The sequence below is a fragment of the Centrocercus urophasianus genome, unplaced genomic scaffold (assembly GCF_019232065.1).
Source record: "Centrocercus urophasianus isolate 14NV4802_14NV808 unplaced genomic scaffold, USGS_Curo_1.0 seq_9, whole genome shotgun sequence".
Taxonomy (NCBI): domain Eukaryota; kingdom Metazoa; phylum Chordata; class Aves; order Galliformes; family Phasianidae; genus Centrocercus; species Centrocercus urophasianus.
In genome coordinates this window covers 30,501,527-30,515,655 of record NW_024885532.1, presented here as the reverse complement: position 1 = coordinate 30,515,655, position 14,129 = coordinate 30,501,527, and the positions used below count along the sequence as shown (strand labels likewise).

Here is a 14,129-nt window from a genome sequence, read left to right as displayed (position 1 = left end):
TTTTTTTTTTTTTTTTTTTACTTCTCCATTTTGCCTCTTTCCCCTTCCTCCCCACCCCCCTTTCTTTTTCTTATTCTCAGATACCTCCAATCTCAGATCAGAATTTCTTCATCAAGCAGTTACAGAGGGAGAAGTGGAGAGGGCGGGCAAGTGGCATGGCCAGGAGTGCTGAGTGGTGCAGGCAGTGAATAAAAGGCATTTGCTGAGCAGCAGGATAGGATGGGGCCCAAGGCCAGATGCTCCTTCAGACTGGGAATGACTAACTGTAACCCCAGACCTTCCCAAAGCCCCAAGCCTTCTGCCTATGCCTCCCCACTGCTGAACTGGCTTACTTACATTATTCTAATGGTACTTGGAAATCTGAACCTGCACCCACAGCAGTAAGCAGAGGGTGGTTCAAAGCACTCCTCAGTGCCAGGGCTGTCACCAAAAGCCTCATATGCAGACAGTTGTCTGCTACCCCCAGGACAGGATGCCTGCACCCAAAACCTGTTCCAGGGTTCACTGACTCTGTGAACAGCAGTTCCTTGGACAAGAAATTGTTGGTTCAAGCCAAGGGCTGGCTGTGCACCATAGCACAATTACTTAGCCCAGCTGATTGAGCTCAGCACCCAGAAATATCCCCTGGCACATTGTAATTAAATAAGACAGTTGTAGGAACACAGCCCACCCTTTCCTTCCCTGGCACAGCAAGCAGGGAACAATCATCAGAGCTGAATGCCTCCAGAAAGACTCTACTGGGAGAGATGCCATGTTGCAGCAAGGCTTTGTGAATCCTGGCTCCTGGCTGCTGCCTGCTGGTGCCATGGTGTAGGGACAGTGCTGGGATGGTGCCAGGAGCCTCTGGGCTCCTGAGCTGAACTAAGTGTAACGCTGCTGCAGTGATCCAGCAATGTGCTGCTGGCTCAACCGTGTGGGGCCACAGGACTAGGGGCAGCACAGAATAGGGGGTGGCTGTGGTTGAAGTGGTACCAAGGGCCATCCTCCTGCCCCAGGCCAGCAGCATGTCCACAGGCAAGGAGATAATGCAGGGCATGTTCTACCGGCAGAGCCACCACCAGAGATCGTGCTCATGAGGATGGAAAACACCTTTGGAGCTGCGATGGGAGCTTCCAAAAGAATGACAAAAACTAAGTAGTGGTTCTGAAGCGGTGCTGCAGTTTTGTAGTTGTGTCATTGCTGGGAATCGTGTTTAAGTCCTGGAGGAAGGAATACGCTTCTGATAAGAGAAAGTCACCTTTTCTTCTGAGTCACTGCATTCCGGGGAATGGTTGTGCAAGATGTTTTTAGGGACCTCACTTTAGCTCCCTGTGGTTGCCTATCCATGTAGAGGTGCATACAGGCACAGTGGTGAGAATCAGAGAAGATCAAAATGTGAGCATTTTTGCTGCAGGAAACACATACCATATTTACCGTACCAAGAAGAGCAGTGGATTGAATTTTCTTCAATTATTGAGGTTAATGTTTCATATATGGCAGCAATTTTTTATTTTAAGCTAGAATAAAAGCTTTTTGGCATTGCTGGTGGGAGGTGATTTTTACCAAGTCCTGTGCAAATTCCATCTCATATTCACTAATTTTACACATTTCCTCAGATCAAATTCTACCACCCCTTGATTTCATCTCAATTTGGGAACCCAAATGCCTTTGAATGCTGAGGACTCTGGTGTCTGGGTGCTGCCTATCTTCCACGTGAGATGCAACAAGGGCAGGACTGGGACCTTGTGAACCCTGAGCCCTGTCTCAAGGTGCAGGCACAAGAACCATGCTCCCAGCTCACAGTGTTTGAGCTTTGGAGCACAACGAACATCAGTCTGAAGTGCTGAGAGCTTGCTGTTTGCCGGAGGAGGAAGGGAGGTCCCATGGCTGGAGCATCCCCTCCCAAAAGGAATAATGCTGGAGATAAGGCAGCTTTTCTGCTACAAAGGTCTTTGGCTGTCTGAAAGCTATCTGAGCTTGGAAGCCATCGAGACGTGCCAAGGGAGCAGGATCTGACTCAAAGGCAGAACTACTTGCAACAGCTGCCAGAAAATACCTGGGTGACTAAGGAGGCAAAAATGCCTCGAGCAGGACAGGTCCGTGTGCTCAGCTCTTATCCCTCTGCAGCAGTATTTGCTATTGCAATGCATTCTGTTTGGCTTGGTCTCTTCTTTCGGATTAGCACTGTGGGAATGGCTTTTCTTCCCTCCCTGCCTGTGTTAGTGGGGTACAGATGTGAGCCTTGACGTCTCGTATGACTGTCTGGTCTCCATCCAATCCAAGCACTGGGGACCAGCAGGCTGGAAATGAGGCCTTTAAGAAAGAATGATGTATTTGTTGGAGGAACTGGATCTGAGCCAATGGGTTAGATATTATGTTTTGACCTGAGGAGACAGAGAATCAGTCATAGAATCCCATAATCATTAAAGTTGAAAAAGACCTCTGAAGTCACCTAGTCCAACCACCAGCCCATCCCCCACCGTGCCCACTGACCACATCCCTCTGTGTCACATTCACACACTTCTTGAACACCTCCAGGTACGGTGACTGCACGCCTGCCTGGGCAGCCTGTGCCAATGCCTCACCACTCTTTCTGAATGGAAATTTTTCCTAACATCCAACCTGAAGACAGGAAGAAGAGGAAAGTTGTTACCTGCTATCCTGCTAATGGCTAATTGGACTGGGCCCTGATGTCTGCTGCACATTTGCATCTTGGAACACAGGTGAGCATGAAATGAAGATCCTTCATGAGTCGTCATCCTCTCTTCTCCCAAACTTGTCATGCGTTGAAAGCACCTGTGGGGGGATCCCATGGGCACCCCAGGTGGATGATAATTCAATCTAGAAATACAGGACTGGACAGGGGTTCCTGGTCTCAAGGCCAGTCTCCTGGCAACAGTTTGCTTATTTTCACAAACAGCTCAAACTTTCCTCTTTTCTGTCCCTTTGCACAGGAGTGTCTGTCTCACTCTTGGCTTCTGAAAGATCCAGAAAAGTAATGGAGGGCATAGCAGAGGGCATAGCAGAGGGTGAGACATGAATTACAAGAACATGTAGTGTGCACACGACAGGGGACAGTGAGGACTTGACTGTCCTAGTGAGGAGCTCAGCTCCATGGGGTTGGCCCCCTCCATTCCAGAGGTTCTGGCATTCAACTGGACTCTGAGTGGGTCATGCCCACACCTCCCACCCAGCTCCCTGCATCCCTCACCCACACCATACTGCACTGTGTGCCTTTCTTTTGCCCTGCGCTGCCTCCACACACCTTGCACTCTGCTGCCTTCCTGGCCAGCCTCCAGACCTGCTCTGCTGGCAGCAGCTCCACTTTTGCTTTCGGCTCCAACTGCCTCAGCCTTCAGCACAGAGTCCCACAAATGGGCTGTAGTCTGCTGGGATCTGGGTGAAGCATTCCATCATGCATTTGGGCTGTGATCGATGCATGCAGCAGTACAGGTTTCTGCAGGTTGCTGCTTGAGTAGATGGACATGATCATCCTTATGGGGTCCCTTCCAACTCTGGATAGTCTATGATTTTATGCTTACTGCTGATTTTAAGACTTTTTCTTCTTTCTATAAAGCTTTGTGATGCATGCTCCGGGTGCTTGGCTATTGTGTTGAGGATATACAATGTGCCCTCCGGGGATGCTCTGAGTTAGGTATTTCCTTTAGATACCATCTGAGCCCTCTGTCCGCAGGCCTTACAGCTCCTTCCATGGTGTTCTGTGACATATATGGCCACTTGTTACCCAGAACCCAAAGAACTTAAGGAAGTTCCATTTATGGACAAGCTAAGCCAAGAGAAGGAACTCTGGCTGCTTTCTTATTGTACTGTGCCAAGAGAGGCGGCAGGGGGCTGAGTTCCCTTTCTACCCTCCTGCACTTTGAGGCCAACACTTCAGATTCCATGGCTTTTACACAAAGGGGTGGGCAGGGTATTGGTACCATCCCAAATAAATACAATATCCAGTTCATGCCTTTGTGCACTCCTTTATGGCACACGGGCAATACCAAGGAAGCGGAAGTTTGGAGGATTATTTGCTTGGGGATGGGAGGGGGTAGATGTTTGGAATGGGGTGTGGGTACAATTTGCTCAGTTGGTTCCTTTTTAAACCAAGAAATGTGAGTTCTGCATTGCCACCATCAGAAGCTGGAGGGGAGGAGCTCAGAACACGAACATCCACTGGCAAAAGGGAGCAGAGATTGGTTATGGAACTGGACTGGAGTAAACTGGAACACACCTGGCTGCCTTCGGTCTCTACTGAACACTGGGAGGAATGGGAGTTTTGTACAAGCACATTACTCTGGGCATTTCAAGGGGATCATTGCTCTTTCTTGAAAATCCTGAGGGCTGCAAAACCTGATGTTTTCAGCACTGGAAACAGTGTGTGCCACCATCACCATGTGCCACCTCTGTAAATTGTCCATGGGCTCTGTCATCCCACCTCCAGAGGCATAAGGACACACCAGCAAAACCTACCGAACATTCTCTCTATCACCCACATATCCCCTGTGATCAATGTACTCACTGACGGCTCTTCATAACTCTGTGGTCATCTTTTTTCTTTTTTCTTTTCTTTTTTTTTTTTTTTTCACTGCCATTAATTATTCCTGGAAGCAAATAAAAGGGCCCACCGATATCGCTCCCTCCTTCTGGCCGCAGCCAGCTTTTCCTTCGGGAGAAAAAACTTGTGTTCGTTTGCAGTGGGACAATGCCGACTTTTGAACCTCTAACCACTAACCAAACAAACCTTGCGCTCCGCTCCACAATCCAAACAGCCTTTATTGACAGGCGTATCGCAGCAACGCACCGCAGCTCGGGCAGCAGCCTGGCTGGGATCGATGTTGCAGGGCGGCCCGGGCGCCAGAGGGCATCCTCCGAGGGACAGCCCCTCGGATCCATTTGGTGCCTGCAAAGCCCTGTGGACCGGCATCGCCGCGGTGCGGATTGGAATCCTTTAGATGCCACCACTGGGGCACGGTGCATACCGAACCCGCGAGCAATGAGCATAGCCTGAGTGCTGCTCACAGCAAGAAACCTGCATATATCAGCCCACAGTGTGTCTGGGGATGGGCGCAGAGCTCCCCCAAAGTTTTCTGCCCCAGGTGGTGAAAGGAGAGCTGGGACATCCAAGGAGACTGAAAACTGACCAGTGGCATGAACTCCAAGCAAGGCAGGCAGCATGGGGAGTGACAATCAGTGCTGGGACACTGTGAGTGCCAAGTGGGTGCCTGGCAGCTCTCTGCAAGCACAGGATCTTCACCCCAGCATGGCTGGATGCAATTTTCACAGGCTTCACTCTGCCCATCTCTGTATGGTGGTCCTCAGCACTGGGCGTACGGATCTTACAAGTGTCTTTCACTGAGCTGTTCACTGCCACAGACTTGACACCACCTCACCTTCTCTGCTCCGACTCTTCACGAACGTTTTGCATATTTGCAGTTATGACCAAAAAATGAAAAGTAAAATATAAAATTTAAAAAAAAAATGTGCTTTAATTTCTTTTTTTTTTCCCCAATAAAATTCATTGTCAGCCCAACAGCATCGCTCAGACCTTCGCACAGATCCCTGAGATTCACTGGGGAGTGCCACGCTCCCCTTACACCTAACAAACGCCAGGGTAAAAAAAAAAAAAAAAAAAAAAAAAAAAATAAAAAAAAAAGAAAACCATAATAATATTAATAACACCAAAGCCGCGGCCGCGGTTCCCCGAACGAGACGCGCACACTGTACAACTGTACACACGGCGCTGCAGTGCATTGGGGCCGTTCCCGCTGTGGCCACGGGGCCCCTCTGGCCCCGGCCCGGCCCGGCCGTTCCTCCGCGATCCGTGCAGTCCCTGCGCTCGGCCGGGGCCGCTGTCACTGGGGGGCGGCAGGGCCCAGCCCGGCGGGTGGCGGGGCGGCCGCGGGTCCCGGCAACGGAGGGGCGGCGGGGCTGAGTGGCTCCGCGGCGCCGGGCTGCGCTTGCTGCAGCTTCTTCTTGTTGATCTTCCTCTCCTTCGCCCGACGGTTCTGGAACCAGATTTTCACCTGTCGGGTGTGGGAGAGCGAAAAAAAGGCAGTCGGTCTCAACGCACGGGGCTCCGCGGCGGGCGAGCGAGCCGATCCGCGCATCTCCGTCCCGCGTATTTCTGTCCCTTGTATCCCAACCTGCGCGACTCGAGCCGCGCATCCCAACCGCGTGCAGTCCGAACCGCACCACCGACCTGCCTCTCCGACAGCCCCAGGCTGGAGGCCAGCTCAGCTTTCCTCCGGATGGTGATGTAGCGGCTGTAGTGGAACTCCTTCTCCAGCTCCAGCCGCTGGTGGTCTGTGTACACCACGCGGTATTTGTCCTTCGTCCTGGTTTTGACTGCGGAGGACAAAGCCGCGTTGGGAAAGCAAAAGAGAAAGGGCCGAGTGGGGCGAACGGGACGGGGCCTCTTCCAGACCTCGGACCGCGAAGGGCAGCCGGAGAGGAGCACCGTCCCTCGGCTCAGGGGCTGCCAAAGCTGTCGGAATGGTGCCGGAATGCAGCCCCCGCCCCGCTGCACCCCCGTTCATTTTGCTGGGGACAACTTTGGTTTATACTTCTGGTGGCGTCCCCGTTCGCTTTGCAGCGAGAATAAAGTCTTACCGCTTTGGAAGAAGAAAAAGCAATAGAAAAGGGGGAAAATAAGAAGAAAAAAGTAATAATAAAGGGAAAAAAAAAAAAGAAAGGAAAATAATGGGGAAAAGTGAAGCCCCATTCTGGACAGCGCAGATCGGACGGGAGCTCCGTTTCAGAAGGGGAAGAAGGGAGCTGAGCGCGTCGCGTTGAGCCCGGCGGACAGCTGTGGGGCTCAAAAATCGTACAGAAAACACCGCACAGAAATAAAGGCTCGAGGGACGCGAGCGGACGGCGCGGCCCTCCCGTGCCCCCCTCTCTCTGATTGAAGCGGTGCTTCTCAGCCCCTTCCCACGGACAGGAGCCGCGGGCAGCCCCTAACCCCAACCCTCCCCAACCCCCCCCCAGGTGCTCGGGCAGAATCCATGCAGGTGAAGTGCCGCAGAGCACAACAAAAGCACCCCGCGAGGAGACAAGGGCGATCAGAGAGAGCTCCCAGAGCCTCTGAATGGGGAACACAACCCCGAACAATGCGGGACAAGGAGATCTTATCAAAGAAAAACCCTTCTCAAAGCCTTAATGACAGCCACATTCTGTTTGAATTACCACTACTGAGCAAATGGCGGCGGCCGCTTTCATCCCCCGGCCCCGCGCATTACCATACGCGCTGCTCCAAAGGCGCAATTTGAATGCGGAGGGCCCGGCCGAGCAGCACCGACCCCGCGAGGGGAACGTCGCAGCCCGGGGGCAGCGCCGTGCACAGGGCCGGGGGAGGGGTGGGGAGGGCACACGATCGGTGATGGCTGCGGAAGTCACCGCTCCTTTTTTATTTTCATTATTATTTTTTTTTTTTTTTTCAGCCGTAAATATATCTGGAAATAGAAACGCGAAGGAAAAGAAAAAAAAGAGACAATGGGAGAGGAAGGTGTATATCAAAGCGGGCAGCGAGCAGCTCTGCTCATATAAAAGGGAGAGGGCTCGGCCGGGCCGTGGGGGGATTAACATCACAACGGAGCGCGGCGCCGGCCCCGGGGCAGAGGGGTTGGGGGGAACGCCCTCGCACCTCCGGGTCCCACCGGGCGGCCCGTGGGGGCCGCAGCCTCCGCAATGCCCTGTTTCCCGGGCTGGAGCCCAGCGAGCCAGAAGCGAATGCGGAGCGACAGCGGCCGATGATTTATATGACTGTAATTGGTTATAAAAATCTTTTAAGTGGCTCTAAGTGACCGAGCGGAACGGAGAGCGACGCCGTCCTCCGCATGCCGGATGAGCCCGACGGCGAATCGGTTGTCCATCCGACGGCGCGCCCCGCAGCCCGGCTGTCCCCGGGCCCCGCAGCTCCTCTGCTCCCTGGGGGACTGCCCTGCCCCGCGCCCCGGCACGGGCCCGCTCTCTGCCCTTTCCCCATAGTACCGGCGGAGACGCCACCGAGGAGCAGCCCCCGAGCGGGTCGGTTTCGGGCAGCCGCCCCCGCCGCCCCCGTCCCGTACCCCCCGCTTACCTTGGCTACCGAGCGTTGCCTGCGCCGGTTTTCTCACCCATTCGCACAGGCCGCGGCGTTGCCCGCCGGGGGACAGCGGCTCGGGGGCAGCGGAGGCGGCGGCTACGGCGGCGGCGGCGGGGGCGGCGCCGAGCGGCTGCATCCCCCCGGCAGAGCAGTGCGGCGCGGGGCCGGCGTGATGGTGGGCGTGCGGGTGGTGGTGGTGGTGGTGGTGGTGGAAGTCGGCGGGGCTGTAGGCCATCGCCGCGGCCGGGGAGCCGCCGTTGAGGCCGTGCACGGCGGCGGCGGCGGCGGCGGCGGGCGGCGGGGCTCCCTGCCCGTAGGCCCCCCAGTCGTCGCGGAGCGGAGCGGCGTAGGGCGCGGGCCAGGCCGGCCCGGGGGACTGCGCGCCGTCGAGGTTCACATGGTAGCCGCCGTAGTCCGCGTATTGCGCGGCGCCCACGAAGTTCTGCGCCGCCAGGTTGAGCCCCCCCGAGTGGCGAACGGGGCCGGGGTACATGGGCCCGTCCTTGTCCAGGAGGTAGCTCACGTACATGCTGGCGGGGCCCCGGCGGCCGCTCTCGGCATGCTGCTGGGGCCGTCGGAGAGCCGCTGCCGGGGCCGTCGGAGCGCCGCCGCCCGGGGCCGGGCTCCCGCGGCGGGGAGGGGGCAGGCGGAGGGGCCGCGGCCCCGCGCAGTTCGCCGCCGCCGAGCGCTCCCGGTCCGAAGGCGATGGCCGGCAGCGCTTACATGATTAACGATTGTTTACAAGGCTCTATTAGTAATGGCCCAGACACACCAAAGGCAGGTGACGTGGAGAGGCGCTGGGTATATAGCTACTACCCCTAAAAGACGATTTGCATTTAAAAAGATAAGGAGAGGGCAGCGACCTGATCACAGCTAAATATTCAAGCCTTTATTGTTTAAGAGCTTCCTCCTTCCATTGCAACCTGGTGCACTTTAACCTCCAATCACAGGTTCAAAGGATGAAATCGAGAGACTTGCAAAAGACAGAGAAGGAGATCTAAGGGCGAGGGTGGGAAGATGGGAACCGCGGATCGGGCAGCGCCTTCGTCGCCCCTTCTCCTTGTTGGCGTTGGGGGCGAGGAGGGAGGTTTTGATTAAAAATCCCCAAAGCCGTTTTGTCGTCGTCGGTGTTTTAAGCCGCAAACCTCACGCTTGTCTTTCTAGCGCGCTTCCCACCCGCTCCCACTCCATGAACGAGAGGTAAGAGGAGAAACTCCCGCCGAGGGCACGGCGCTGTACGCCCGTCCGAGCCTCGACGGCCTCGACCTGAGCCTTCATCGGCAGCACCCGCAGCCCTTGCCCAGGAGGGACACTGCGGGGATGAGTGCGGGCCGCGGGACCCACGCGAGACCCACGTTGTCCTCGCTCCTCTCCCAACAGCCTCTGTCCATCCGGGGGCCGAGTCCTGCCCTCCCGGCACCCCCGGATTTTCCCACCCCGACGCCTCGGGAACCCGCCCCGGGGAGCATGCGGGCGGCAGCCAGCTCCCCCCGGCCGGGAGCCCCTTTGAAGAGTCGCCCCCCCACCTCAGCTCCCCTCGCCGCTTTTATGCTTTAACTTTTCACCCTGAGCGGGGACAATGCCAGAAAACGTTTGCATATTTGCATCTTTTCCCATGGCACAGCGAGGAAACCTTTCACCCGCCGAGAGTGGTGGATGCGGACGGCAGCGTTTCCCAGTTTTCCCAGCTCAGCCCCGGCCCACTTCGATGACTCTCCCGGGCGCTACGGTGCCGTCAGGGGGAAGCGGTCCTACCAGAGGTGGCCCACAGACCCCACAAGCACGTCCGTGGCCTCCGTGTATCTCTCTTTCCTCTGGGTCCGTGACCGTTTTGCAGCGTTCCTCCCGTTTCGACGGGCGCTTCTCATAAGTCCCTCAAAATTATCTTCTTATCCCTCTTCCGACGGCAGCTCCTGTGTCGAGAACGGGGCTGCCCCAGAGCTACGGGAATAACTCCGCGACGCCTCCCGAAGTGTCCCCCGACGTCCCCTGTCCCTGCCCGCGGGCATCGGGGCTCTCGGGGAAGGACGGAACCCCGCTCCCGGCCCATCTCGGTTGGGACGCTTTCGCTGCGTGCGCCGTTCAGTGCCAGCACAGCAAACCCCATTGCCCACGCGATCTCATGGCCGCGGTTGCGACCGTGCAATAACAACAGCACACCGGGACGAGGGGTGCCGGGCGGCCGCCTCCTCCCTGTGGGATTTCTCTATCCCCCCGTGCGGTGCTGCCCCGGAGAAGCAGTGCCGCGTCCCCCCGCGGTGTCACGGCCGGGCTGCGCCGACAGAGTTTGATGGTGCCATAAACGAGGAAGGGGCCATTAAAACGACACAACTCGGAACACAGAGCATCAAAACGCACCGAAGTCCGCACAGACCCTCAGCCCGGCGGGACGCGGCGCTTTCCGGCCGGGTCGGATTGAAGGTGCCCCTCCCGATCCCGGGCTCTATGCGGGATCTCCGCCCGATCTGGGTCAGGGTGCCTTCCCTTGACCCACTGCGTTCTGATCCAGGAAGGAGTTTTGTGTCCCCCCTACAAACCGATTGAGGCCTCTTTGTTTCCCACGCGGTTTTCCCGTCTTCTCTCTCCTAGAGGTTCTGGGAAGGGTGCGTGGGGCACGGCCAAGGCAGCAGCTTTGGATGGCGGGTGGGGGGGTTCCTTCCTTTCGTTTCTTTCATCATAAAAGTATGATTATTATTTTGTTTATCTTTTTATTTCCCTAGATCCTGAACAAGGAAAAGCGACTTTAAGGTGACAAGTGCCAAACCACGGCTGTTGGGAGCGAAATATCACCTGGGGATTTGGGGTTTTGTTTATATTTTATTTTATATTTTATATTTTATTTTATTTTATTTTATTTTATTTTATTTTGTTTTGTTTTGTTTTGTTTTGTTTATGTTGACCCCGTGTTTCCCTGCAGGGCCGTTTGCTTCTCCCCTCTTTCTCTACATGCAGATCCCCTCTTTCCCCTCTCGGTTCCACCGGCGGCTCTGCCTCAGCCGCACCCGTGGCTGCGGTCCCTTCGGGTTGCGGCGCTTTGCGGCGCCCGCTCCTTTCTACCAGCCCTGGCGCAGCTTGGAGCAGAACATCACCAGTTCCGAGGGAATCCGCCTGAGCACTGTCAGACAGAAATGCCTCCGGCGGTGACTCCCCACGTCTCTCCCGCTGCCTTCTGGAACGGGGTCTCCTTCGGGGCGCGGCCCTGGAGCCGGATCCCGGGACAGCGCGGCACGGGGACCCCGTCCGAGCCTCCCGTAGGAGCCCCGGGAAAGGCCGAGCGCGGCCACCGCCGTCGAGGGACAGCGGGCGCCTTCTTGTTGGGCTCCGACTTCATTCAGGTTTTCACGGAGCGATTTTTCTGTCTCCCGAGAGAAGATCAGGGTGAAGTGGGTGGGTCTTCCCATCTCCCCCACCGTAACGGCGCGGCACCGGGAGCTTTGTTTGCGAGGGAGAAGAAAAAAAAACCTTCTTGAAAGCCCTTTGGTGGCCGAGGAGAGGGAAGGAGGAACCGAGGGTTGGTGTGTCCGAGCTGTGGAATTTATGGCTCCCCCTAAGCACAGACATGATAAGGACTTAGAAAACATCTTGGATCTTTTCAAGCCGGCAGCCCCCGAGGCTTTGATGTAGATTACGTTGCAGAATAACCCAATACTTTTATCGTGGGGTTGATACCCGGCTTGTTTAAGCACATGCCTGCAGGAGCGGGCTGGATGCAGAACGCTGCTCCGAGCTGCTGGAAAGGAGTGGGGCCGGGGGAGGGGGCACGGAACAGCACGATTCAGCTCGGCACAGCTCTGCCCCTCGGACAGGTGCCGTCGGGCCTCAGCTTAGATGGCTGCTGTCATCCCCAGACAAGAAAACACTGCTCATAGAGTGGCCACCACTGCCCACATTCATATTGAGCCCCGAGGAAGGTGCCCAATAGTGGCTGCAGTATGATCAGCACGTCTGCCAGCAGTGAGCCCTGTGGCTATCCCTGGTCCTTGGGCCAATGGCCCCTTCATCCTCATAACCATCTGATTTCCTACATCTTGCTTTGAGATGTGCTCTTTGTGAGGCAGCCCAAGGTCGTGTCTCCCACTGTGTGCTGCCCACCTCTCCCCCCCAGGGCCCCATCTCCTCACCCCACAGCAGCCCTGTGCTGCAGGGCTGTACACTCAGCACAGGCATTGTGGGGACACTTCGTTGTTTGCAAGGTCAAAGGTTTCAGAGGCGTTGACTGCACACCTTCTTGCAGGGCCCTGGAGCTCTGGGGGTGATGTTTCATGCAGGTGGCAAAGGCTGCTCTGAGGGGGTGGATGGGGCTCCCGCAAGCATTGCACAGCTCAGGGGGGTTCCCCCAACCACTGCCTCAAAAGCCTTCCCCAGGACTAGAGGTTCCCATTCCCCCACCCCACTGCTCACTCTGAGAACTGGGGCTGTAAAGAAGGGAGGAGACAGCGCTTCTGCCAGGGACAAACCCATTCCCTCCAAAGCAAACAAAGCCCAGGCCTCTGGCTCTGAGGAGGAGCTGAGTCTGGCTGTTCCCCACACCGCCCATTCACTCCCAGATCTTTCCCCTGGAGAAGAGTGGGGCCTCACCCCACGTTTCAGATCACAAAGGTCCCAGGAGCAGGGCCTTACCCTGGGCCACACCACCCTCCTCTGACGACTCCCACCTGGCTGAGCCCTGGGGCAGGGGGACACTTCGGGCACTGAGGGTTGGTCCTGGTGTCACACAGGATTTGGTTCTCTTCCAGATCTCCCATCCCTCTCTTTCAAACACAGTAGTTTGGCTTAGAGAAGTACATCCAGAACCAGGAGAAAGGTCTCCTAGGCAAGCTCAAGAGACCTGTGTGAGGTTCAGCAAATCCAAGTGCAAGATCTTGCACCTGGCTCACAGCCACCCTCATTATCAATACAAGCTGGGGAGCAAAAGGAAAGAGCACAGCCCTGCTGAAAAAGACATCGGGGTAGTGCTGGAGGGCAGTTGGATGTGAGCAGCAGTGTGCCCTCATAGCCCGGAAAGCCAGCCTTATCCTGAGCTGCGTCCGAAGCAGCATGGCCAGCAGGGCAAGCGAGAGATCCTGCCCCTCTGCTCTGTGCTGGCAAGGCCTCACCTGGAGTACTGCATTCAGATGTGGAGTCCTCAGTACAGGGGAGGCATAGAGCTACTGGAGTGCATCCAGAGGAGAGGCACAAAAATGATCCAAGGGATGGAACAGCTCCCTATGAGGACAGAGGAGAGAGCTGGGGCTGTTCAGCCTGGAGAAGAGAAGGCTGTGAGGAGACCTGAGAGTGGCCTTGTGATATATGAGGGGCTGCAAGAAAGAAGGAGATGGACTCTTTAGGGGAAACGGTTTCAAACTAAAAAAAAGAGAGATTTAGTCTGGGAGGAAAACTCTCTAACTAGAATATAAGGAAAGAAGTTTTTTGTAATAAAAGCAGTGAGGCACTGGCACAGGTTGCCCAGCAACCAGAGAGGTGGTGGATGCCCCATCCCTGGGGTCACTCACTCAAGGTCAGGCTGGACGGGGCTCTGAGTACCTGATGGAGCTGTAGGTGTCCCTGTTCATCATAGGGAATTGGACTAGGTGGCCCTTAAAGGTCACTTGCAGCTCAAATGATTCTACGATTCTTTATTTTGGTGAGCGCTGTTGGCGACACAGGGTGACCGATTTGGCGGAGAACTCACTGCGGGAGGAGCTGCCCTCTCGGCATCTCACCAACTCGCTGCGCCCGCAGCTCCCCGCACCCCGCGGTGCCGTCGCAGCGATCCCCGAGCTCCCCCTAGTGCCGCCGCCCGTCGCCGGGGACGAGAGAAGAAACTCCGGGCCGCTTCCCAGCGTCAGCCTCCTCATTTCTTTTTACAATAAAGGTAGTGAAGCGCCGGTAGGGGTTGCTCGGAGAGGTGGTGGATGCTCCGTCCACCGAGACTTTCAAGGCAGGCTGGACTGGGACCTGGGAGACCCGATCAAGCTGTGGTGTCCCTGCTCATTGCAGGGGAGTTGGGCTAGATGGCCTTTAAATGTCCCTCCCAACTCTAAGGACTCTATGATTCCATAAATATACAACTCACAAGTGC

General features: G+C 56.2%; 2 protein-coding genes across 2 annotated transcripts; both read right to left on the bottom strand.

The window, feature by feature from the left end:
• Positions 1-3,189: 3,189 nt before the first annotated feature.
• On the bottom strand, positions 3,190-5,357 carry LOC122171627. Its single transcript, XM_042839332.1, has 2 exons — positions 4,505-5,357; positions 3,190-3,446 (listed from the first exon to the last, which is right to left on the bottom strand). Exons 1-2 carry the CDS (start codon positions 5,158-5,160, stop codon positions 3,335-3,337), a joined length of 768 nt encoding a protein of 255 aa, XP_042695266.1. The 5' UTR covers positions 5,161-5,357; the 3' UTR covers positions 3,190-3,334.
• Positions 5,358-5,451: 94 nt separating this feature from the next.
• Positions 5,452-8,649, bottom strand: CDX2 (caudal type homeobox 2). Its single transcript, XM_042839331.1, has 3 exons — positions 8,063-8,649; positions 6,185-6,330; positions 5,452-6,008 (listed from the first exon to the last, which is right to left on the bottom strand). The coding sequence occupies exons 1-3, from the start codon at positions 8,595-8,597 to the stop codon at positions 5,838-5,840; spliced, it is 852 nt and encodes a 283-aa protein (XP_042695265.1). The 5' UTR covers positions 8,598-8,649; the 3' UTR covers positions 5,452-5,837.
• Positions 8,650-14,129: the final 5,480 nt, after the last annotated feature.

Bases quoted from the DNA above. Each gene is read 5' to 3' on its own strand.
- CDX2 (XM_042839331.1), bottom strand. From the start codon at position 8,597: ATGTACGTGAGCTACCTCCTGGACAAGGACGGGCCCATGTACCCCGGC. The intron at 6,331-8,062 runs GTAAGCGGGGGG...TGTCCTCCGCAG, and splicing joins GGCAACGCTCGGTAGCCAAG to TCAAAACCAGGACGAAGGAC. The intron at 6,009-6,184 runs GTCGGTGGTGCG...CACACCCGACAG, and splicing joins TGGGGCTGTCGGAGAGGCAG to GTGAAAATCTGGTTCCAGAA.
- LOC122171627 (XM_042839332.1), bottom strand. From the start codon at position 5,160: ATGCTGCCTGCCTTGCTTGGAGTTCATGCCACTGGTCAGTTTTCAGTC. The intron at 3,447-4,504 runs GTGAGTACATTG...CTACTCAAGCAG, and splicing joins AGAGTTATGAAGAGCCGTCA to CAACCTGCAGAAACCTGTAC.